The sequence below is a fragment of the Anguilla anguilla genome, chromosome 7 (assembly GCF_013347855.1).
Source record: "Anguilla anguilla isolate fAngAng1 chromosome 7, fAngAng1.pri, whole genome shotgun sequence".
NCBI lineage: Eukaryota > Metazoa > Chordata > Actinopteri > Anguilliformes > Anguillidae > Anguilla > Anguilla anguilla.
In genome coordinates, this window is record NC_049207.1 from 9,582,446 (window position 1) to 9,607,032 (window position 24,587).

The 24,587-nt window shown below is 47.6% G+C and overlaps 1 protein-coding gene across 7 annotated transcripts in view; it reads left to right on the forward strand.

Annotated features, from left to right (window-relative positions):
* The window catches only part of LOC118231558 (ankyrin repeat and sterile alpha motif domain-containing protein 1B-like), a 177,789-nt gene extending 153,202 nt beyond the window's left edge, over window positions 1-24,587 (forward strand). Inside the window, exons 18-27 of one of the 7 annotated variants that reach the window (XM_035425471.1) lie at window positions 8,578-8,685; window positions 11,216-11,404; window positions 12,613-12,738; window positions 13,854-13,925; window positions 16,858-16,944; window positions 17,257-17,394; window positions 17,510-17,677; window positions 20,476-20,589; window positions 21,573-21,664; window positions 22,889-24,587. In XM_035425471.1, coding sequence (XP_035281362.1) covers window positions 8,578-8,685; window positions 11,216-11,404; window positions 12,613-12,738; window positions 13,854-13,925; window positions 16,858-16,944; window positions 17,257-17,394; window positions 17,510-17,677; window positions 20,476-20,589; window positions 21,573-21,664; window positions 22,889-22,937 — 1,143 coding nt within the window. In that variant the 3' untranslated portion in view covers window positions 22,938-24,587. Of the gene's footprint in view, window positions 1-8,577; window positions 8,686-11,215; window positions 11,405-12,612; window positions 12,739-13,853; window positions 13,926-16,857; window positions 16,945-17,256; window positions 17,395-17,509; window positions 17,678-20,475; window positions 21,413-21,572; window positions 21,665-22,888 lie in introns of those variants that run through there. The other 6 variants (XM_035425469.1, XM_035425468.1, XM_035425466.1 and 3 more) reach the window with 6 other exon arrangements.

The following is a 24,587-nucleotide window of genomic DNA, read 5'->3' on the forward strand; positions in this document are numbered from 1 at the left end:
CACGCATGCGGTTTCTTGGGAGAATTACATAAAGAGCACGCTCCGCCATGCGACGTGCACTCTAGAGGATCTGCAGCGCTGCTCCTCTTCAAAGCGGGAGATTACAGTGCACACTTCTCACTGTCAGCTCGGCCTGAACATGGGGAAATGCGCCTGCTTTGATGTCGGAGATGTTGAACGCGGGGTTCGGAACAAACAAGCGTTCTGACGCTGGAGTGTTCCGCGACGAGATCCTTCGGGTCTAAACCCCGCCTCCGTGCCGCGGTAAATAGCAGCCGTGGCAACGTCCTCTTAAATATTGACACAGCCACCGCAGCCTTTTCGTGGCCACAGTTACTTACAGATTGGGAGTGGCTGTGCTCCATCTCTACAGCGTCAGTTTGTCCACTCACAGACCTTAGATGGAGGCCAGGTATGCCCAAGGCATTTTTAGGGTGAGTGGACCCAGCACATCAGTATGATAACCAGCCCCATATACTACAACAGGCCCCAAGCTCAGGTGAGTCAAACAGGGCTTGGCATGTTTATCCTGTGCACACAATCGATGGTTTACACTGTAAATAAGCAAACATTATGCCTACCCTGCTTTGTGCAGAATTCACATGCAGTACAATTAATATCATTCGCAACAATCTTCTTGCTTTGATCTCTAAAAATAGAATTTATAAAATCACAGACATCAGGATTATTTTTTATGAAACTAGCGACAAAATGCAGCCAATATGGCGAACGACCATTTTAACAGGCCTGAAATTATATTACATTTCAATCAGATCCTCTTCTCCGCAGCGATTTACTGAAGTGGATCACGTCAGTGCTAGTCTCAGGAATACTAAAGTGTGACATGACTGAGAAGGCCCATTCATAATCAATACGCGTAAAGTTAACCATGCGAACCAGTAGTTAGACACATAAGCTATGTGCGCGTATTTATCTGAAAGCGTCTCTGTCCGAAGCTATTTGCTGGGCCAGCGTGACGGCAGTACCAAATGTGAAGTGTGCCGCACCTCCAGCAGCAGCTGAGACTGCATCAGCTGAAACACGGCCCGCTGCACTGGCTGCATGCAGGCGATGCGCAGATAAAGCAGGGCGTGCGCAGGCGTTCCTATGGAAACCAGTCTGTGGACAGGGCTGGAGGGGCAGACTCGGGGGGGTTTGACGGGCGCTGCTCACGCCTGTCCCGCTTAATCCAGTAAGTCACCGCTGCTCCTCTGGACCGGCGGAGCTCAGCCGGGATTACATCATCGATTGTCCCGCACGCATCGGCGGGCTCAGCGCCCCCCCTTTTTAATTTCATTCTGGGGGGGGGAACTCAGTTCATGTTGCTCTTCATCCTCCTCAAATCCACCAAATGTTATTATTTATTTTTTCTTTTTTTTTTTCTTTTCCACTGCAGGCATCCTGAAAACATTTTGCTTTGGGCATCTGTTCATCCGTTTCCCAATTGGTTATAGAAATAATACCATTCTGTTAGGTGCCCTGTGGAAAATCTCCATCTGAACAACAGGCTGGACAAGATTTAAGAAGTGAGCTCTGGTCAAGCCATGTTGTTTGAAATATTTTTAAATCAGATTCTCCCACCAGTGACTAAAAGGAATCACTTTACTTTTATGAAAAAACTATGAAAGGGTCATAAAAACATGGTGACTTTGCTTTTTTAGGTTGCAATTATTGAGACTTGAATGAGAGATTGTGGTTCATTACACTCATAAATGAGAGGGGAATGACAGTTTGACTGAAATGAAGCATTAAAGCTGCAAAGTGCTACTGATTGAAATGTGGTTTCAGAGCAGAGTAGCCTCAGGATCGCTGTCCACCTTCTGTCAGGACACCATTTTCTCTTCAACCGTCACGCCGTTTTTGCTTTTTTCTCAGCCAGGTCTCGGGTTTGAATCGCACAGTGAATATACAGGTCTGTCTCTCTTGAAGTGCCCACAATAGCTAGAGAGGTTTTTTCTTTCATATTTGTATTACATTTTATCAAGAAACTTTCAATTTTCCGTAGTTTTCCATCAGAGAGGCCTAACTGCACTCAAAGAGAAGAAAGTGTCTTGAAATTGAGTTTTCACGAGTGCTGGCTTCGCCGCTATGACAAAATAATGGTTCTCAGCACTTCTGCTCAGGTTAGCTGCGTATACATTATACCGCATTCCCATTTCCGTTTAAAGCACAGACATATTGCGACCCTGTGGCTCTCATCTGTAACACTTCCTGTCTGTCTGAGCCCATGGTCCCGTCTGACCCTGGGAACCGGGGGTCACCCAGACCAAGGGGGGTCACCCAGAGCCAGGGGGGGTCACCCAGAGCCGGGGGGGTCACCCATCACAGCTCCCTGGACCAGCCTGCGTAACCAGGCCTGGCCTGTGCCCCTGCCCGTCTCTCTTCACAGACCGCACTGTATGTGAATCCTGCGTAAGGCAGGGTGTGTAAATGTTTGCTTATTTACAGCGGGAAACCATCGATTGTGTGCGCAGCATAAACACGCCGCTAGGCCTGTGTGACTCACCTGAGCTTGGGGCCTGTTGCAGTACGTGGGGCTGGCTGTCGTACCGCTGTGCTGGGCCCGTTCCCTCTCTCCTCTTCCGCGTTTCCGTCTCGCCTCCAGCGGGTTGACTGTAGTGTGAATATGAGCAACGCGGTGAGGAGAGGGCTGGGGAAGATGGTTTTAATCAGAATGGCCCACTTAAGAGCCGTTTGGCCTGAGCTGCTCACCTGTTCAAAGCAAATTCAGGAAAGCCACGGGCAACGTTCTGGCGCATGTAGGCTAGCATGGAATTAGCACTCCCCACATAAGAGTCCAATATATATATATACACAATACCGCATCTGTCAGATTAGACGCTCATTCAAATTTTTATAAATATGACACCGATGCTGTATGTCCTTGTTTTCCAAAGATAGGTATAAAATTGCTCGAGGAGAAGATTACTCTGCTATCCCGGAATAGCCCGTGCCCTTATGTAACAAACCTTGTTGGAACTCGAGGGCCGACTCATCCCACGCCTCTGCGTTTATTCCAGCTCTCCGAATCTCCCCGCAGGGCTGCACGTCGGCCATTTGCATTTAAATTAGGTTCATTCTCTCTCTCTGTGCGTACGCTAACGGACTGTGCGGGTTGGAACAATGCAGCCCGTGCAATGCTGGTGCAGTGCAGCTTACGACAAGCCAGGCGGCAGTAGTGACGGTCCTGCGTTTATTTATTGCGTTGTTATAGCACATGCGCTGCTGCCAGAGAACTTGAAGGAGGTTAATTACTCTGTCAGTAATGAAACAGCTTGGGATTCTATTAGCATTGGCTCTTCTTTTCAGGCTACTGCTCAGAATATGTGGCACAGTGTATATTGAATGCAACTGAATGAACATTATATTTTAAAGGTGCCGGTTGATCATGTATATCTTGACTGTTGGAGATTGTGGGTTTTTCAAAAATTTGTTTTTCATGAGAGGTGATTGGATAATGATGGAATATGATCAGACATGTTTTTGGTTAAATACTTCACTGGTAATGCTTCTTTTAATTTAATTCTTCTTTAAGTCCCTTGATTTCCCTTTTCTAATACCGTCCAATAAGATTAGATATACACACTATAAGTGAAAACTCACTTTTTTTCTACCCACATGAAGCTGCCCTCAAAATGTACAAGATGAGTTTTAAAGGTAAATCTGTATTTGCTGGGAAGACACAGAAATTCTGATTAATTGGGAGGTTGGCTAATTTTACTGGGATTTATTAGTCCCATCTTGAGCTGTTAGGCCTATCTTGTGCTGGAGGTGTCTGCTGCCACCTACGTGCATACTGTATGTGAGATACAGGCACTAGCGAAGCACCACCCATGCCCTTAGTCCACCATGGCCCCATGTCTACCAACTTGCCAACTATAACACTTTCCAGTCTAAGTTATTAGACTCATTAACACTCATTATTTGTGTGAATACTTTAATACTACAGTTTCGCCCCCCCCCCCCCCCCCAATTTCCTGGAGCCTTCACAGGGCTGCGTTGTAATCTTGAAACTGTCTCTTGTAAAAGACATTGCATATTCATTGAGCAAATTCTACCTGGACTATTCTATCACGTGATGCTCTTGCAGTGAGCTGTAAGCTGGTGCGGAGCGAATACAGAAGCGCTCTGAGATTTCTTGACTCCTAGTCTGTTTGAAGATGGCAACTTTTTTTCCTAAGGCACCTGCATTCAAAGAGAAGCTGCGGTCTGAGCGGACATGAAAATTTAATGCGTCTGCAGCGATGAACAGTGTTTAACGCTGGCAGCAGCGACAGGACAAAAGAACTAGCGGCAACTGCAAGGCTTTCCGGCTGAATAGCTGGAATTATGATGAAGAGGGCGTCTAGAGGCGTGTGCCAAACACGACATGAGTGCTCACAAATGTCATTCATAATCTCATGCTTGGCGGTGATTGTGCTGACCGTGTCCTGGATTGTATTGTTAATGTGAGGAACTTTTTGTGGGAATGTGTGTGCTTTTTATTAGTTGTGGTATTTGGCTAAGCACACACCTGGTGGACATAATTGGTTTGCCAAACATCTAGATCTAGACCTTTGACAGATCTGTGGACTTTGTGCAATATGTGCCACATTTGAGTGAAGTCGGGCTGTTCTGTCAATAGTTAGCCTTACTGAGAGAAGAACAGATTACTAAAACAGTATTTTAGACATTGCAGCTTAAAGCCGACCACGTTACCAAAACTTCAGCACTCTCCTTGCACCACCGTGAGCAGCACTGACTACATTAATATTAATATCTTTACATGAATAAATAATGGACTCATTTTAATACTTGTCTTGCACATATGCTATATGCTCAGTGAGGTGCAATACATTGTTAAATGCTAGTTACTTGCTTATTTTATGTTACCCATGGATAAAAATATTTGTCTTTAGTTTATTAACAAGGAGAAAGAAAATGGTGTCTTTACTTGTTAGACTTTCTAGATTGTTCTCTAGAATCATCTTATTCCATTGAGGCAGTGTAATGAGGCCTTGGTGGATTTGCTAAAGACATGGGTAGCGTAAATGTGCATTCATACTGTACCTTACTGTACCATATACCAGAGTAAATGAAAAGAGTTATATAAATGTGCTTTTTTGTGTTTCCACTGAGCTGGTATTTTTCCAGGTTAAGTAATAAACTTCAATGACCCACTTGCCAGTAATCTGGAGGCTGGACAGTATTTTAGTGCCCATCAGTCTGTCCGTTTTTATCATTAAAAATATTCAGCTCAAAAGAGTTAGTTAAGTCTGCCTGCATGCCTGTGCCACAAAGCCAGTATTATAATGCAGTGGGGTGTAGAAGATTGAGTGCCTGGAAGATTGAGGTTTTATTGAGCTTGAGGTTCCTAGTGAGCGGCTTCCATTCATAAAAGCTGCCGTGTGGCCTCTTTTCCTGAGGCCTGTCTGAAGCCTGTTTTGCGCTCTGTGAAGGATGGAGTGCTGAGCAAGTCATCTACTTTGTCTTCACTCAAAAAATGACTGCTCTGTGCATAAAATTTAAGTTCTGTTCTGTTCACTGAGAGATGTGGTCCCAAAAGCACAATCTCACATTGCTTTAAAGTAGCTGGTGTTGGTAAATTAATGTTGCGGTATCTTGCTAGCTAATCATGCTGGATCATGCTGTTTGATATTAAGATACAATGTAAAGAGGTGTTTAAAGCAGACATGTAACTCAGGGTGACAGGGTGGTTTCTGTGAGATGTGTAGGTTCCCTTAGTGTTTGGGTTGAGGTACAATGTCCTCCATCTCTTCAAACCCTCCACACAATACATACACAAGCACAACTGAACTGTGTAAGGCTGCCCATGGATTCTCTGTGTGTATGTACATTCATGTGTGTACACATGCGCCGTGAATTTGTGTGTTTTAGAAATGTACACGGTGCGTACCGATACAGACTCAAACTGAGCGAGAGACTGTTTTTTCGTTGAGTCAACAGGGTTGTGTACTCACCGGTTTATCAGTATAATCACCGAGTTTAATCACAGATGTATGGCAATAACTGGGAAGCGGTGGATGAGGGAGCGATGTTTGGAGATTAGGGCTGGATTAGCGTTTGGACTTGGGGAAGCCATCGCTGTTTGCCACGAAAGTTGAGCAACGAAGATTAGTGTTCGAGGCAGTCGGTGTGCAAATCATGAAGAGATCATGTTGTTCCCTCTATTTCGCGTGTGTAGTGCGAAGTAATCCGTAGTACTGCTCACCTGATTTGTCCTTATCACAGTCATCACTCCAAGCGAAATCTAAGCGTTCTTTTCCCCCTTGGTCATAATCCCCTCTTGGATCCTGGGTGGCGTTTTGATGGATGATGGGCCCTGCCGTACAGTAGCTCCAGGCTAACGTCCTTTTCCCTTAACAGGCTTGGCAGCGCCGCTCGGCATTTCCGTGCCGACTCGTCGGTGAGATGCCGCTATCTTCGCCATCGGGCTCACCTCAGAGCGTCCGTTTGAGAAGCGCGCGCGGCCGTGCCTCTCCCTGAGCGGCGTCGTGACGCACGAGGACGCGTTTTCCGGAGCACCGCAGGGTGTGGCTCCTTAACCGTTCCCTGCCCTCGTGTTTTCAGTTCCAGACTTGCACTTTATTTCCTCCATTTGGAGCAGGTGAATGAGTCAGCGCAGATTAGGTGACTACATCACGATGATGATCAAATCCATCTGGCCTAAAATATTTAAGTGACAAATAGGAAAATATAAAGGGTTTTTACTCTAAAATATATCAAGAACTCACATTTTGTGGTCTAATTGTTTTTTCCCCAAGGGGTCTCATCCCTTGAATTGCACTCTTGGAAGGATATGTTCATTTTTTAAAGGAGACAGGTATTCTTTTTTGCCTCATACAAAGCCATATTTCCCTCTCACCTCCTTCACATCCGTGCTTGTGTGGCTAAATAAATTCATGGCTTCATCTTTCAAATATAGCCAGATTATTTCCCTGCATTCATTCAGTAACTTACCAGATGGAAACATTGAAAAAAAAAAGATATTTTCCAATCCATTGCGCACCAAATGCCTACGCACACACACACACACACACACACACACACACACACGCACGCCAACGCCCCCGCGCACACCCCCCGACTCCGTAACGATGACGTCTGTCACTTTCCATCTGCGGAGTGCCTGGTCCGCTGTGGACTGATTACCGTCTACAGTAGCGCTAGGAAGACATTCATTTTCTCCTGCTTACCGCGTTGATTTACACCCTTGCTCAGTAACGAGACAAATGGCTTTCTCCACGCACTGCTCCAAGTAGGGTGGCGCTGCCTGACTGATTGTATCAGAGTAGACCCACTAACTGCGCCTAAAATACAGGCTCAGCAGAAGAATTTGGGCAGATCCAAGTAATAATAGTGAGGTAGAGATGTATATGTGTGTGTGTGTCTGCATTAGTGTATGTATGTGTGTGTGTGTGTGTGTGTGTGTGTGTGTCTGCATTAGTGTATGTGTGTGTGTGTGTGTGTGTGTGTGTATGTGTCAGCATTAGTGTATGTGTGTGTGTGTGTGTGTGTATGTGTCTGCATTAATGTATGTGTGTGTGTGTGTGTGTGTGTGTGTGTGCGTGTGTGTATGTGTCAGCATTAGTGTGTGTGTGGGTTTGTGTGTCTGTATTAGTGTAGCTACACCTTTGTGTTTGTGCAGATTTGTTCCCCTGTGCGTCAGTGCCTACGTGTGTGTGTCTGTATTACGGTGTGTGTTTGTGTGCATACTGTCACTAGCGTTGAGGCTGAATGAAGTGGTTTCCAGGCCGTGGAGAGGGAGGGGACATGCCTGTGTGAGTTTGAACATGCCTGCGCTGTACCCCCCTCATCAGCACAGAGGAGGCGGCCCTCTCCGGTCAGACAGCCAATGGGGATTGTGTAATACAGCTGTGTTAACTCTCCTGTTACCATGGCAATGGCAGGCAGGTAAGCAGGGGGAAGATGTGTTTCGTGACACAACGTGCCCTTCCCACCTCAGGAAGCAGGAAGCAGGAAGCAGGAAGTGTGAGATTAGAGGACCTTGGGGGGCAGGGGGAAACATTATGGAGAGGGGCTGAGATCCTTTGTTTGAGAGGGAGAGAGTGACAGTGTGTTTTTGCGAGAGCTCTTCGCCACGTTCCGCTGTTTTGGCATCTGAGCGTGTCTGGGTGTGCGCGAGGAGGCACTCCCTCGGATTCCCCCTGCGGGCTAGGATTTCCGAACTCCTCTATCTTTTTTTTTTTTTTTTTTTTTTTTTTGGGCGGGGGCTCGCTCAGTTGAGTGATGTCACCGCAGGGCGTGTTGGGCTGAGTTTTCAGCGGCTGGGAGCTGGTGGAGTCTCCCTGAGAACGCACACACACATCAGCCAGGCGGGCTGTCTGAGCAGGACCACAGCTGTAGGGAGGTTCTGTGAGCAGGAGCAAACAGCAGGTGACCAGGCGCTCGGTGAGCTCAGGAGCCGAACGCGGGCTCCGGCGGTCTCCCCGGCTCTGCTCACACGCAGCGGAGAACGCTGCAGCCGTAAGACGGCGGGCGGGACGCTGGCGTTTAGTCTCTCCGCCGCGCCCCAGCGTCTGACCGCTCTTCCCTCCTCTCTCCGCTTGTCCCCAGGTGCTGAAGATCAGCCTGATCGGACACAGGAAACGGATTTTGGCTTCGCTCGGAGACCGGCTACACGAAGACCCGCCCCAGAAACCACCCCGGGCCATCTCCTTAAGGGTGAGTACAACGCCTCTGGAAGCTTCTTCCTTCTTCTTCACCCCCCTCCTCACCCTCCTCCTATGGGCGGAGCCTCGAGAGGCCGAGTGGCCGAGGGGCCGTGTCAGGTGGTCGTAGGGGGCATGTTTTCATCAGCGAGGCGTCTGCATCTCTTTGGGTCAGTGCCAGCGCTCTCCTGCAGTACTGTGTGGACTGTGGAGCGTAAAATGGTCTCTGTTCCACAAAGGGCAGTTCTGCCCCAGTGTTCCTGCTAGCTCATACCAGAGAGGCACGGTGGCTGATATCAAACTAAAGGAAGGAGGGGGGGGGGGGGGGGGTTGGGGTGGTGCAGAGGAGGAGCTTTCATGCTTGTTACCCAGGATTTACACACAGAATCTCACACCCCTTCCTGAGTACAGAGCATCACTGCTCCCCCAGCCCCCAGCACCGCCAGCGCTAGCTGACCTTGGTGTGCGGGCAGGTAAGAGCAGCAACTGGAGAGGCTCAACTCTCACTTCCAAACCGGGAGAAAAAGGAATAAAAGGGAAAACATGTATGGGAAAAAGACGGTATCGTTCTTTAGCTCTGCTCTGCGCGGCGCACACTCCGCAGCGCGGTGGGGAATGCGTGCGGGGAGATGGCTGACGCATTCCTGACGAGCCCGTGCTGGTTCTCCCTCTCCGCACAGCCCAAATCCCGGGGCTCAGGAGCCCGGCGGCAGAAAAGCACACAGAGGACGACTGGGCAAACACTGAGGCTCTCTGCAGTGCTCTCGCTCTCTCCCTCTCTCTCTCTGCGTTACTCCCTCTCTCTCTTTGCCTTTCTCTCTCTCTCTCCCTCTTCTCTCTCCCCCTGTCTCTTTCTCCGTTTACCTCACATCACCTCGCTCAGCGGTACCTGAGCCAAACCAAGCCAAAGCAGCCCATTGGTCAGTTTGAGGGTGAGGGGGTGGGGTTTGTCAGCTGTCTGTCTCCCCCTGACAGCCGTCCCTGAGGTCTCCTGTGTTCACCTGCTGGGAGGCGGGCGGGGGGCGGTGATGGGGGGGTTTAGTCTCCGGGGGTAAAGGACGGTACCTGAGGAAAAATGAGCTGTGTAATTAGAACAGCCGAACCTCTGGGACTGCAGAAGCCTACATTTCAACAGATTCTTCTTCATCTTCAGATTGTTCGCTGATTGGTGATAAAGTCTAAAAAAAGGGTAGGAATTAAGATGTCTACCTCCACATATCCTGAGGTGTGTGTGTGGGTGTGTGTAGAAAATGAAAGTGTTTGTAGAGTATTGCAGTGATAAGTGTGTGTGTGCGCGTGTAGGGTATTGAGTTGTATTTCTATCATAACTGTAGGCTATTTGAAGGTTCCTCTGGTGTTCATGTATTGCGTGTGTGTAGGGTATAGAAATACAGAGCTAAGCTCAGCTCCAGATGAGAGGATGAAGTCAGAACAAAAGAATGGGGAAATAGCTCTACTGCCCCCTGTCTGTGTGGACATGGTCTGTACATCCAACTTTGGATGTACAGACCAAGGGTGGAAGGGCTTTTGTATGTATGAGAAAACGCTGGGTTGCATCTGTTCAGCCAGACGACAGCTTTAAAAACCCTCCTCCGCTTCACCCGAAATCCCTCCCTTCCTTCCGCCACTGCGCCCCCTCACACACTCTCCACCCCCCACCCTCTCTCCCCCCCACCTGCTGCTGCTTCACCCACCAGAAGACTCTTAATTAGAGGACACCACTTACCGTTCTCATCCTGACGCGTGTAATGTTTCGCTAATAACGAACGATCCCCTCCGTCGCCGGACGGGAAGCCCGAACCTCCGGGGGCCGGATTTGGATTTTGCGGCCGGGGCATGGCTGCTCCTGCCCGAGCAGGCTCCTCGGGCCAGCTGACCCCCCCACCCCCACCTCCCACTCCTCGCCGTCTGCTCGCGTTTCATTCATCAAATTAGCGGGAGCGCGGAGCGCCATCATCGTCCCCGGCATCGCCCTTCCGCCTGATTGATTTTTCCCTTAAGAGCCAGGGCTGGGTTTTCACGAGGTGATCAATCTGTGTAGGAAGGGGCGTAAACAGCTGGTTGGCTTGACGACAGACCCAGAGCGCTGCTCTTCCAGCGTAACTTTATTTACTTCTGAGACCGGCGGTTCGAGTGTGATGTTGATGCCGCCGGTCATCGTATTTCAGGGCCTGAAAGCAACGATCATTCACATCGCCCCCTGCTTTTGCTGACTGATTATTTATTCAACATCTGTCAGTGGCTTAAAGGCTAGTTCAGAGTGGGGTGTTATCAATTGTGAGAATACCTGTTTTCCCTCAGGCGAGTTCATTATACACATGCTGTCTGGGCACCATGATTATACATGTTGAATTTTGAATCAGCCGTTGGCTCCTGAACCAATCAGAGAGGAGAACGCTTGCGTGTGAAGTAAACAGTGGAGCGCAAATGGTACGGGGAGCACTTTTACTCAGTCAGCCAGAGCCGCATCTCCCAGCTGTAGTCAGGGCCGCGGCGCGGGGTCTTTAATGCGACGCGTTGAACTCTGACGGCTCCCCCTGCAGGAGCCGACCGGGAACCACACCCCGCCGCAGCTCTCGCCGTCGCCCGGGCAGAGCGCGTACACGGCCGCCGGCTCGCTGGACGTGCAGCACCTCATCATGCAGGCCGACGCCCGCCGCCGCCGCAATGACACCTACTTCGACGACGTGCCGCGCTCCAAGCTGGAGAGGCAGATGGCCCAAGTCAGTATGGTGAGTGTCGCCCCTTACGGTGAGATTTTCTGCAGTGGGTTTCTCTCATCCAGCAACATTACTCAGGTCAGAGGCACATCAACACCTGCTAAATTTAGTGGCCCTGCTTCATAACATCAATCTCTTCAGACTCCTGTGAGCAGATTCACTTCTTTAACGCTCCGTAATAGTCTCCATTTTGTTCCCTCGGGGGCATGTTGGTGTTAGAATACTGAATGGATATGAATTTCCGATGAGGGAGGGCAGCGGGGGTGGGAGAGGAAGGCAGCACAGTTTGAGAGAGAAAGACCGGCCCACACTCTCTTGTAGACATGGCTGTCAGCTCTCTGGTTGGGAACACTTCATTTGCTTCAAACCACCCTTTGCTTTAAAGCACGGGCCTATTAGGACCGTGCTTTAAACCTCCTAGCTATCTCAGCCAATCAGAAGGCTTCTTTTTGCTTCACGGTTGTTTTCACTGGCCAAACCAGTGCCCTCACAAACTCATCGTGCAGGTCTTGGTTTCAGATCATCGCTGGTTTTAGATCAATGCTGCGTAGCGTCACAGATATTTATAGCGTGAGGATGGGCTCGTGTTGTGGGCATCGAGATAATTTCACTATCTGTGAATCTGAAGAGCGGCTTCAGCTTCTCCAGTCCTTTTTATAGTCTTTGAAATGTTCCCCACAGCTGCACTGAACTGCTGAGTCACGCTTGCTTCGTGACCACACTCGAATGCCCGAGTGCTCGAGTTTCATTTATTTACCAACAGTAGTTTCAGCAAAAAGAGAGTTTTTTGTGTGGACAAGAACCCAGACATGTTACTACATTATTTATAATGGTTTAAAATCGTGCTGTCACAAAATCTGTCATTATTTTGTAACCTTGTGCACTTCACGTACAGTGTAATGTTCTTATATTCTATACATTTGAGACCAGTGTCCATTTTAATAGATGGGACTAATGTAATCCAGTCTCTTTACTGTAGTTAAAATAGTATGTAAAACATTAAATGTAAAGCATATTTTGCATTTGACAGAACATAATAGCAAGGATCATCTATAATGTGCCACTGTTACTAAACGCAAGACAAGGGACAAGTATGAGCTTTCAGGTGTTCAGTTTTAACAGGAACGCGTTCCTTCCTGTGTTCAGAGTGTTCCAGGTTATTTCAGTTTGATTCCGCTGCGCAGCCTGTGATTTCAGTTCTGGTGCGCTGTTATTTTCAGCAAGGCGAGTGGTGTGAGCCAATCACGTTGCGGCCGCCCAACGAGGCGACGTCATCCACGCCGGTGCAGTACTGGCAGCACCACCCGGAGAAGCTCATCTTCCAGTCATGTGACTACGAGGCCTACGTGAGTGCCGTCCCTTCGTCTGAACCTCTCCAAAGTTTTTTTTTTTGAAATAAGCTTTTGTTTTCTCATTTCACACAGGCGCTTAAGACAGCACCCCAGAGATGTGGTGCCAGAACGCTTAATGTTGATAGAATGCACAGCCAGGTGCAGTGAGGCTGAGAGGTTTCACAGCTGCTGTCGCTTGGCTCCATCTCCATCACTGTTTTTCACGAGCTCCTTCGCATGTGTTGTTTGCAAGGCCATGTCACATTTTTAAAATTAAATGGTGCGAGTTTCGTTCAAAACGGAAGAGTCACCTTGAGTTAACGTCGTAAATTCTTTATCATACTTGTGCAATGTGCAATTCTTATTTTCTATTGGATGAAAAACAATAAGACACCTTTGATGGCAGTATTTCAAAACCACATACCGTTGCGTGAGTTCATTTCGGTATACCGAACATTAAGATGGACTGCCCAGCCCTACTCAGGGTATAACCACAGAAGGTGCAGGGCTGTGGTTGAGTGGGTACGGAATGGGAGGGATGGGGGGTAAGGGGGGTGGGGTGGGGGGGTGGGGGTGGGGCTGTCTGTTGGCACAGACGCTGGTCCATGCTGCAGAGCTTGCTGACCCGTCCCCGTCTGCTGTCAGGCAACCCCCTCCTCCACCGTATGACCGTGTTTAATTTAAGGGTCGCCTGCGATTGGCTATTGGCTGTAAGGCTGCTGTTTTTACAAAACCCACCACCCTGCAGGGTCTTTATTACACAATGCACAGAACACAAACGGCACTCACTGTCACTCTGCAGCTTGCACTGCACATACAGTACATGTGCCAAGGTGAAATTCCTCGTCCTCATTGGCTGTTGAGAGGCCATGGAAACGACAGAGAGCCATCAGCCTGCCAATGTCTTTGTGAATGAAACCAGAGAGGACTGTAAAATCACTTAAACAAATATTATAATGGCACTGCCTTAATGAATTCAGCCAGGGAGTGCTGTAATATCACAACACTGCAGTAACACCACCACCACAAGGCTTTCTTTATTAATGTAACCAGGCGGTGCCCTAACGTTGTTAAATATAATGTAATAACCTTTCTTTAGCGTTGCTGTAACCTTGTTTTCTCCCCCTCAGTATCTGGGCTCCATGCTGGTGAAAGAGCTGAGAGGAACAGAGTCCACGCAGGACGCCTGCTCCAAAATGAGGGTAAGAGTCCTGCCGTCCAATCACCTCCTCTTACCCACTCCTGTCCTGACCAATGCCGCGTTTGCAATACATTGCATTACTCAGCCACCCTTATCCAGAGCCACATATACGTGACAAAGCTTGTATTTACCATCTCTTTATACAGCTGGATATTTACACAAGCATTCAGGTCATGTACCTTGGTTAAGTACAGTACATTGCCATTCAAAGTCAATGGGAAGCAACTGCAATTTAGTACAAAATTAATTTATCACTTGTAATTGTTTGTATGCAGTCTTATTTGTCTCGTGTTCTAGTATCCTGACCTACTTTCACCCCCTAACCCAAAAATGAGGACATCACTTTAGCAGTATCTACAAAAAAACAAACCCTGGCAAACCCTGAAATTTTTCATTGCTATATGGCTTGTTGTGTCATGTTACATGTTAATAGTACTTTAACTATGTGTTAATGCACTATTAAGACAACGTGTTAATATTACGTCACCTTATTAGTGTTCGTATATCTTAGACCGCGGAGTGGCAAAGCCAGTCATGGTCTGATGATCGCAGCTTACCCCTGTAATTATAACACAGAACCAGATCGTTTTAATGAACTGATTGATGAGTTTGCACAAAGTCATAACTGAAATGATAAATGAGGGAGTCATTGTGACTGATGAATGGATTTTGGATTTGTTTGAAATACAGAACCACCAGTGAGTTCCATAATTAATAGGATCTTTTCTATTCTGCACCACAGATTTCACTTTTTTTTATTGCTGTGATCATCAGTCTGTGACTCTGAGTCTGCCTCCCCCCCACCCCATCTCAAAATATCACCTTTAGGGGTTAGTGTTAGGGATATGCTAATGAGGGATTGGAAAGACCAGGTAATCAGAAGAAAGCCAGGCTCACTAATACACCCCTCACTATTCTGTCTCACAGTCAGTCTTACAGCTTACACACCGAGTAAACAGCGTACATTTCCAACATTGCAAGCCACCCAGATGGACTCACGGGTTCCTCTGTTGTCCCTTCAGCGCCACCGGCACTCAGTAATTTAAAATACCGCACCTCTGCCCTGCTCCTCTCGTGGGATACGTCTCACAGACTGTCTGGCCCAACAGGTCGGGTTCTCAACGCCTTTCAGGGAATTCGGAGCTCGGCCGTTCCTCAGCAAGGACGTAAACCCGAGCGTTCACATAAATTTAGGCGAGTAATTGTTCTGTCATCTCTTGTACGGGGAGGAACAGCACCCCTCCCGTTTCTGCTCAGCGTAGCTGCTGCCTGTCCCTCGGCTGGCGGAGGCGAGCGGGACGCGTGCAGCATGAGCCGTCTGATACGCACGGTGAATTCGCCTCGTAGTGAAAGAAGCTAATGAATATTCATGCGACATCCACCGCAACCCCCCCCCCTGCCCGCCCGCCCACCTGTTTATGAGCTCATTCACATCCAGCCTGCCGCAGACACCTGAGGTGGTGCTTCGCTTTAATTGAGCTGCGTACGTTTGTGTGGCAGTGTAGCGGATCTCCGCGGCCTTCGGCAGCTGTACCACAGGGGCGGTTCAGCCGAGACGCTGATCTGTCGGGGCTCTGCGGCCATTTTGTCCCACCTTAAGCGTGGCTCCTGCTGAGAGCCGGACCGGCCAGGTGAAACAGTTACAGAATTCCCCTCTCAGTGGGACTCTCCCCATATGAATATATAATGAGCCCCCGTCCTCCTTTTCTGCCTCTGTGGTAGAATTGAGTTGTTTTTGTCAGTTTTTTTTTTTTTTTTTTTTAAAGCTTCATTTGAAAGGAGGAATAGGAGGGGTGGGAGGGACTGTGATCTTGACAGGAATCAGATGCGGTGGAAATGCTGTAGCAGACAAAAATGCAAAAACGAAATCTTGGGAAGCGATGAATATTATTTCACTTTTGGAATACATGTGGGAAGTGGTGACAGCAGAGCGGTTTGCTGAACCGAGGCTGTATTTCTGCTCCGAATTGCATAATTAAGAACCTGCAGAGCGATGGGTTTTCTTAAACAACAGCCTTGCAGTGCACGGATCAGCACAGAAAATCCAGAGGGTGTGATTTTCCCGTAGGCTCGCAGCCTAAAAATCACTACACAAAAGACCTTCGAGTACAAAATTCATTTAAGAGCGGTGCATTGTGCTGTATCATCTGAAAATGAAAACTATTCAATTTCAGTTAATTCACCATAATGTGCTACTCTTAAATTAGTGCCGCCTATTTTGTGCGAAGATTTTTAATGTCATTCGATCCCCTTTCACCAAATTAGTGACCAACTGATTTTTCCGTTGAAGTTTCATTATTTCTGTAATTATCGTCATCACTGTCGTTCGGTGAGTCATCTGCTGTGGAGCTCATTGGCATGTGCGAGATGCTACGCTAGCCTGTCATAGGACGGAGAGCTCTGCCTGCAGCTGTCGGGCAGTAATGAATTATTAATTTGCATTTTGAAATTGCCCATTGTCTTATAGATCACGTTAGCCGGCATGATTACTTTAATTTCCATTCTTGCTGGCGGAACCCACAGACCGTAAAAGCTAATCAGAGAAATTGTGCAGGTGCAATGACTGAAGCTGCGAAATACTTTATCTACTTTAAAAGACACTAAGGGTACATGTATGAGCCATTCTTTTAAATAAAAAGTACTTTAAATATACCATATATTTTGAATACACTCAACTGGCTTGTTACTATTTACTGTATATCGATATATCTTAATATCAGTTCACATTTTAATATTTGCAGATGTATACGTTCTACTGAGTGCCATCTTCTAGTTTGATTTGTTTTGTCCTTTAAAAGAGCTCCACTGATTAATGATTTTTTTTTTTGTTCTTTGTACTGCACTGTTTTCAGAGTTCAGGGCACATAGACGATGTCAGACTATTGTACCGCATTTGTGATCATTGTTTCCCATTCTGTGTTGTGCTCTCCAAGAAGTCTACAGACCAGATGAAGAAGATCCCAACGATTGTCCTCTCAGTCTCCTACAAGGGCGTCAAGTTCATTGATGCCACCAACAAGGTAAGTAGTCTACTTCTGTGGTTAGTCTGCGAACTAAGACCATGTACTGTATGTGTTCATGCTATGCTTATTCATTAGCAAGTGGAACACATTGTTAGGCAAGTGAGGCGTTGTTTTCACAAAAGGAAAGGCGGAGAAAGACATTTGCAGTGACAGCTGGAGAAAATATTCCCTGGCCAAAGGGATTGTGAGTGAGCAGAGGCTTACAGAAGGCTTTAACACAGTGATGAAATCTTAAGTCCCTTCCTAGGAGGAGAGCCTAACTCCTAACTCTGTGCCTCTCTCTCTCCCCCCCCCCTCTGTCATTGGAAGAACATCATCGCTGAGCACGAGATCCGCAACATCTCCTGCGCTGCCCAGGACCCGGAGGACCTCTCCACGTTCGCCTACATCACCAAAGACCTCAAGTCCAGTCACCACTACTGCCACGTGTTCACCGCCTTCGATGTGGTGAGTGTCCCACTGCGCCCCCTGTTCTCACCAGCAGGTACTGCAGTGAGTTATACTATCACCCCCTTCCTCCCGTCAGCCAATAAGCACGTTGCTCTGTGTTCACGCGCTGCAGAACCTAGCCTATGAGATCATCCTGACGCTGGGCCAGGCCTTCGAGGTGGCGTACCAGCTGGCCCTCCAGGCGCGGAAGAGCGGGCACGGTTCCTCCACGCTGCCCGAGAGCTTCGACAGCAAGCCCGGCAAACCCGTGCCCAAGCCCCGCGTCAACATCCGCAAGACCGTGAGTACCGCCGCTGGCCGCGCCCCGCCACGCCCTCTGGAGGGGGATTCTGTCAGGACCTCTGCAGCTCTTAGACAAAGACTCAGTTCCACAGGCCCATATGGTATCCATTCACTTCCACCAGTAACAATTATTATGATTTTAACCAAAATACTCAATTCAGTGATGGGAAAATTTAGTTCATATGTGCTCATTTTCTGTGGATGTTTTTATTTTTTTTTTTATTTTTTTTTTTAATTAGCCTGTAATTGATACAAAACAGATAGAACAGGACCAGTTAGAATTACTTGCTACTGAAGAGAATTGTGTGGAACACAAGAAAATGTTCTCTAAATTGCGTTCTCTAAATGGTGTGCAGTTGGCTGCCTTGTTGATGTGCATTGACTGGCTGTGGTCAAGTACAGAGGGAATGAACTGGCTATTAAATCATGGCATTTAAGAGCACAATGAACACTACGCACCGAATAAGCTAAAAAAATAAAGATAGCAAAAGAAGATCCAGGCCATTAATTCAGCAGTTTATATTGGGCCATGTATTTGGGTAATACTGTTCAGTTGCATTAAAGTCCCTTGCCCTAGGCTAAATGTTGGGAACTGTAATCGCATTAGTAACTATAAACATCTCTGTGTACTGTAAAAACTGAATATTAGGAATATATTTAGCCATGGTCATTTTTTCCCACTGCATCAGCACTAGAAAATGAATGGTAAATACAAGGCAGGGAAAAACATCCAAACCATGACTCTACATCACCCATGCATCTTCACCAAGCTCTTCACCAAAAACGCCTGTCACCACGCATCTGACCCAGCACTTTAACCAAAAACTACTCACTCCACCTGCCTGACCCAACCTCTTCACCAGCAGAGTAACACACAATACCTACCATTAACCAGTACAATCACATTTTGCCTTACCTCTTTGTATGTGGCACTTCAACTCTAACATTTTTCCATTTGTAGTTTCTTGCTCTGGACAAAATGGCTGCCGGGTATACTCTCCTGTTGATAGTCAGTAAACACAATGGTCCTGCATATCAGGGTGAATTATTCTTAGTGCTGTGGAATAGAGCTCCTGTTCCTTCCCCAGTATCCCACTTCAATCAACATGAAACTGACCTGCTGCCCAAGCTGTCAGTAAGCTTCACACCAGTCTTTTGTTCTCAGTCTCATGCCGATTATGTGAGTTATTTGTAGGTATATATACCGCAGGGTATTCACACTGGCTGTGAACAGAGACGGTAGTATCGTCTCTTTCTAACACAGATTCAGTGTTCTAAACATTTTGTTTGCTTTCCATTTGTAATGTAGAGCCTGTGTGCTATCATAGTGTCAGTAGCTCTTGACTCTGACATGTGGTCATGTTGTGCATTTATGGCACTCTGTCCTGTCTGCAGCTTGGCTCAGCTCCATACTCCTGTTCATGTTTTTGCCATTTTTTCCTGTTCGTCTCAAAAACGCGTTTTCCCGCCATTTTCCCCCGCCGTTTCTGCGCGTTTCTTGGCGGCGGCCGCCGCATGGTCTCAATGAGTACCGGTGAGACGCAGGAACCGTCTCCACGGAGACGACCGCGCTTCAACGAGCGTCGCGTTCATTTGCGTCCTCCGCCCGCCTCCCCATAGCTCTCTTCTAATCCCACAGCCCATTCGCATTTCGCTACCTGTGAAAGGTGTGTGTCTTTACCTCGGAGAGCGTGTGCGCGTGTGCGAGCGCGCGCGTGTGTGTGTATGCGTGTGTGAGAGAGACGTGTTTGCGCTGGGGTGGGGGTCCGTGGAGGTTGGATGGTAGAGGGAGGTGTTTGATCTGTAAATGGTGCGCTTCATCTTCCGTTCCCCACAGTCTCTAAAGATGAGGGTGATAGATGAGCTCTGTGTGCACAGGCCTAGGCGGTGGCTTGGGCCCTTCCAGCTGCTGGGACCTACTGGTTCATACATGCCTGTGTGTAAACTGAGCTGAACCGCTGTGCTGAATTCTGAACTACTTAGCCCCTCCCACACCTGCCTTTGCTTGGCTAATTATTAGCCTGTAACACTGTAGAGTAGGTCTACTTGGCTTGAGGGCAGATCTAGTGTGTGTGTGTGTGCATGTATGTGTTTGTGCGTGTGTGTAGTACCGATATGTTGATATTATAGTGTGTGACTGAAATAGCTAACTTTCAATTACCTACTATTTTCCCATAACCACTTTGTTATCTAAAGAAAGACTGTAGTGAATTTTGACTAATATCTCTTAGTACCAGTTGCTCAGATTGAAACCTCGCTGATGCCTTATCACCACCTACTTACTTACTTGTACCTTAACACCAGCTGTTCAGGGACCTCACTGAAATCTTAAGACCTTTTTTGACATCTTCACACCAGCTGGTTAGAGTGAGACAGTTTTGGTAGTTTAACACTAATTGCTTAAGAGTGAGACCCCACATGTGACTGCAAAATGTTTAAGAGAGGCCTGTCTGATACCATCCAGAACCAGCACACGAAGTGTGGCGTGAAGCTGTCTGAACCGATCAGCCCAATGCCGAAGGACATCTGCGCGTTGCGTCTTAGCTGCTGTACATGGGTGTCTTCTCCATTCCCTCAGTGTCATCTTCTCTCCCCCCCCCCCCCCCCCCCCCCCCCCCCCCCACTCTCTCCCACGTGTCAGTCTGAGTGTCTTCTGTCGGCGCATTCTGTCATTTTTCTACGTGTGTGTGTGTGTGTGCGTGTGCGTGTGTGTGTGTGTGTGCGAGCAGGGGCGCTGAGCGATCGCCATGCCGACCGGACTCTTTGACCTTTTGTGCCCTTGTGTTCCACCCGTAGGTCATGCCCCCCTCTAGCCACTGGTCCCTGGGGCTCACACACACCCCCCACCGGCCTCCTCTTCACCCTCTTCTTCCTTCACGACTCCTCCATCCTCACAAAGTTCAATTTCAGGTCTCCTTGCATTTTCTTTTTTCTGTTCTGTTCTTTTCTTTTTCTTGTTACACTCCTCAGTGTCTGTTACCATTCGTTTATTTCTCTTCATTTCTTGGTTTTGCTTGTTTATTTCACCACTGGGTTCTTCCCCCCCCCTTTTTTTATTTTTTTCTTCCTTTAATTTCCGGCCTTGTCGTTTGCATTTCAAGGCAGACACCTCATGCTGGGCGTTGGGTATGCAGCAACTTGTGTCACATTTAATAAAAACATACTTTAATTAAAATGGCTTTCTGTTAAATAGAATTAGACCGCTTCAGATTAGCCTGCTGCATATTGATGATCATGGTTCTGTATTTAAGGGTTCAAAGAGAGGTTTGTATGTTGGAAGTTTTTAGCTTTTCTCAGTGCCATCTGAAATGTCATGTTTTCTTTCAGATGCAGAGTTTTGAAGATTTTTAAGGATTTTCAGGATTTGTAGTATATTTGGTTTCTTAATCAGGGAGTGTAGGTATTGTGTCATTATGAGGATACTTATTATCGTCGTCCGGCAGAAAAAGATTTATCACTTGAAGTGAGTTGGAAGGCAGAGGACGAGCACAAACAAAACAACCAATCTGAGGCACGTGTGAGTGTGTGTGATGGGAGTCGGTGTTTTTTTTCAGGCGTGGGGGGGGTGGACAGGGTACAAGAAACATGGGCCCTCATTCGTCATTTTGTTTACCCATCAAATCCCACAGAGAAATGATGCGGTGGAGTTGGAGTGGAAATCAGATGAAATAAATGCGTAAAAATACACCATTGTCTTAATAACACTGTTCAGAGAGTGATGGTGGCCTTCATTTATGCATGTGTGTGTGTGCGTGTGTGAGTGCGCGCGTGTGTATGTTTGGGTGCCCCTGTGCATAGCTTGTTCACATGCGTGTTTGTGAGTTTGTGCGTGTGTGTGTGTATGTGCACACGTGATCTTGAATTGAGCCCCTTCCCCCTCTCTTCCCCCGCAGATGGAGCAGCCCTCGATGGATCAAAAGGGCCACGCCAATGTGCCATGGATAGTGGAGCCAGGGCAGGAGGCCAAGAGAGGAGTCAACACCAAGTATGAGACCACTATTTTCTAATATACACCCACTGTCCGCTCCTGTGTGTGTGCCTTTCAGAGCGCCCCCTAGAGGCCACTCCCTGCGGAGCCGCGGGCCGAGCGACCTGTGACCTCTCTCGCCGCCCGCCCTTAACCGCGGCCGCTGCATGATGACGCTGCCGCTGTCTCTCCCGCCCCCCCCCCCCGTCCCCCCCGTCCCCGCTCCCGCACCCCCCTCCCCGAATTTTCTCCACGTGGGCGCCGGGCCGCCACAGAGCAGCAGATGCATGACCGCTGACCTCCCGAGGTCTGCCTCTCTGCCCCGGCCTGTAGGGGGCGGCAGTGGGCCCAGAGTCAGCCCGCGCGTCGGTCGCTCGGCACTCGTTTTCCCCACAGCCATGCGGCCGTTTTGCTCTTTTTTTCTCCTCCCCTCCTCCTCCTCCTCCTCCTCCTCCTCCGCTCCTCTCTGAGTCCCTTTGGGGCAGTCTCTCCAGCCCCCCTCCCACCCCGACCGCCTGAATGAAAACTAAACCGTAATGCTGCTAAGAGCCACGCTGCCCAGTGTTTCTGGTCTTTAACGAGCCCCCCCCTGCTGAGGAGGGGCGGTGACCCGTAGGGCCGACCGGAGGAAAATGGAGGGAGGTTTGCTGAGTTTCAGCCTCCATGCCCGCAGTAGGAAACGGACTGCTAGGAAGGATGTCTTGCTTGTACACGATGTAGCAAAAAAAAAAAAAAAAATCATACTTGAGAAAGCCGAACGTACATGTCTTGCGAAGTGTCCTCCTTTCCATTATCTTGTCCCCTGGTTTCTCGAAGCCAGTTTGTTTTCATTGTCTGAGAAGCGTTTTCTCTAAACCCAGCGTGCTTGTCACATGAGGCAATTACTTTATTTTAATCTTCCCTATCGGAGAAGGAAGTGCTTGTGTCCTCAGAACTTGAGAGGGAGCTGCGAGTGTTTATGTTCGACGCTGAGTGTTAACGGCAAGCGGATACAGCACCGTGTACCCCCCCCCCGTTACCCGTGTTACCCAAGTTAAAACAGGAGCCATTGTTTTTACATTGAAACGCTCCTTTTTATCACTTTTTTAAAAAAACTCTGTAGCTTTAAGGTAACGGCAGTGTAGCTTTGTCAAGAGCATGACGTCCATGTTGGATGGGTGAGAATGGGGGTGTGGGTTCCTGCTCAGAGACTGCGCTTTTGCAGGGGGACAGTCTGGATAAGTGATGTAATCTCATTTACAGGGCAGTGCCGGACGCTCATGTCTTTTACTGTGGAATGCAAAGAATGTAGCCAGCCCTAAACATGGACCCAATTTACACACAGTGTTAAAGGACTACAGCCCTAAAATGGACCCCTCTCACAGACACAGTGTTAGAGGACTTCAACCCTAAACGTGGACCCTTCTCAAAGACACAATTCTAAAGGACTACAACCCTAAAATGGACCCTTCTCAAAGACACAATTCTAAAGGACTACAACCCTAAAATGGACCCTTCTCACAGATGGCGTTGAAGGACTACAGCCTTAAATATGGACCCTTCTCACAAACACAATGCTAAAGGACTACAGCCCTAAAATGGACCCTTCTCACAGATGATGCTGAAGGACTACAACTCCAAACATGGACCCTTCCCACAGACAGCGTTAAAAGACTACACCCATAAACCTGGACCTCGCAGGTAGACCTTTCTCTCAGACGAAGGACCACAGGACCCCAACGTCAACCTACTAACAAGCACACATGGCGATATAGGACTACAGAGTTTACAGAAGCAGTTTTTGCTGAAAGTACAATTTTTATTTGAAGATACCACGGGTATGATTATAGCCCCAAACTCCAGCTCCAATCCCCCCAGCAGAGGCTTGACATCGTAACGCCCCCCCCCCCTGTTGCCTGGGAGGAGGAACCCACAAGTTCAACCTTCAAACCCTTTTTGGACAGCTGCATTGCCTCGGAAACGGTAACCACGGTAACCTGAGGTAACTTGAGACGCGCAACCTTACCAGCTGTCTCATATCAAAGCACCAACGAGGGACGTCCAACTCAGCACGGGATAACTGACTTCTAATTCTGCTTTTTTATTTAGAGATTTGGGGGATTTTTTTTGTTGTTGTTGTTGTTGTTCAAGACCACGTTATGAATATGAATTTGAATATGCACAATGTGAATGGACTGGTCTTGCAGGACTGCCCCAAGTCAGGAATGTCCTGGTGTGTTGGGCACCAGCACTGAGCACCATGGGAAAGGGTGGTAGATGGTTCCTAATAACCGAGATGCCATCCAGTTCAATAATCATTCTGCCAGAACATTCAATGTTTAATAAGATTACTACTTATATTACCATTATTAATTATTATCATTATTATTATTGTGCAATTATGGTCAATGTTGTCTTAATGTTACATTATTTTTATATGATATGCTGAATGGAAGCTGGGCTTAAATGTTTTCCATCCAAAAAAAATATATATATAATTACATACTGTAAGCGCAGCCCCTGAATGTGCATATGGCTACAGCGAACTCGGGTTCGAGATGACAACCCAGCTGTTTAACTTACACTGAACTCGGGAAACTGAAACGAAAACAATGTATAATTTCTTGTGGGGCTGAAACTGTAATTAAAAGTCAGATGTATTATTTTAACACAGTATTACTATACGAGAATAAAAAAAGCAGTCCTCTTGTAAATAGATATTTTGCCAATTCATTCCTCAAATGTAATGTAATGAAACTAGCAGGACATCGCACTGGAAACATGGTACCAATTTAAAAAAAATCAGAGAAAAGAGATTGTTCAAGGGGCAGTTGATGGTGACCTCTCTGCAGACTAACACTTGTACATAGGCTTGGTCTTCCAGTACACAGATTTTGTAATTTTGGTCATTATTTATATCCTTGTAAAGCACATGGAATAAACATGACTTGTACAACCATCA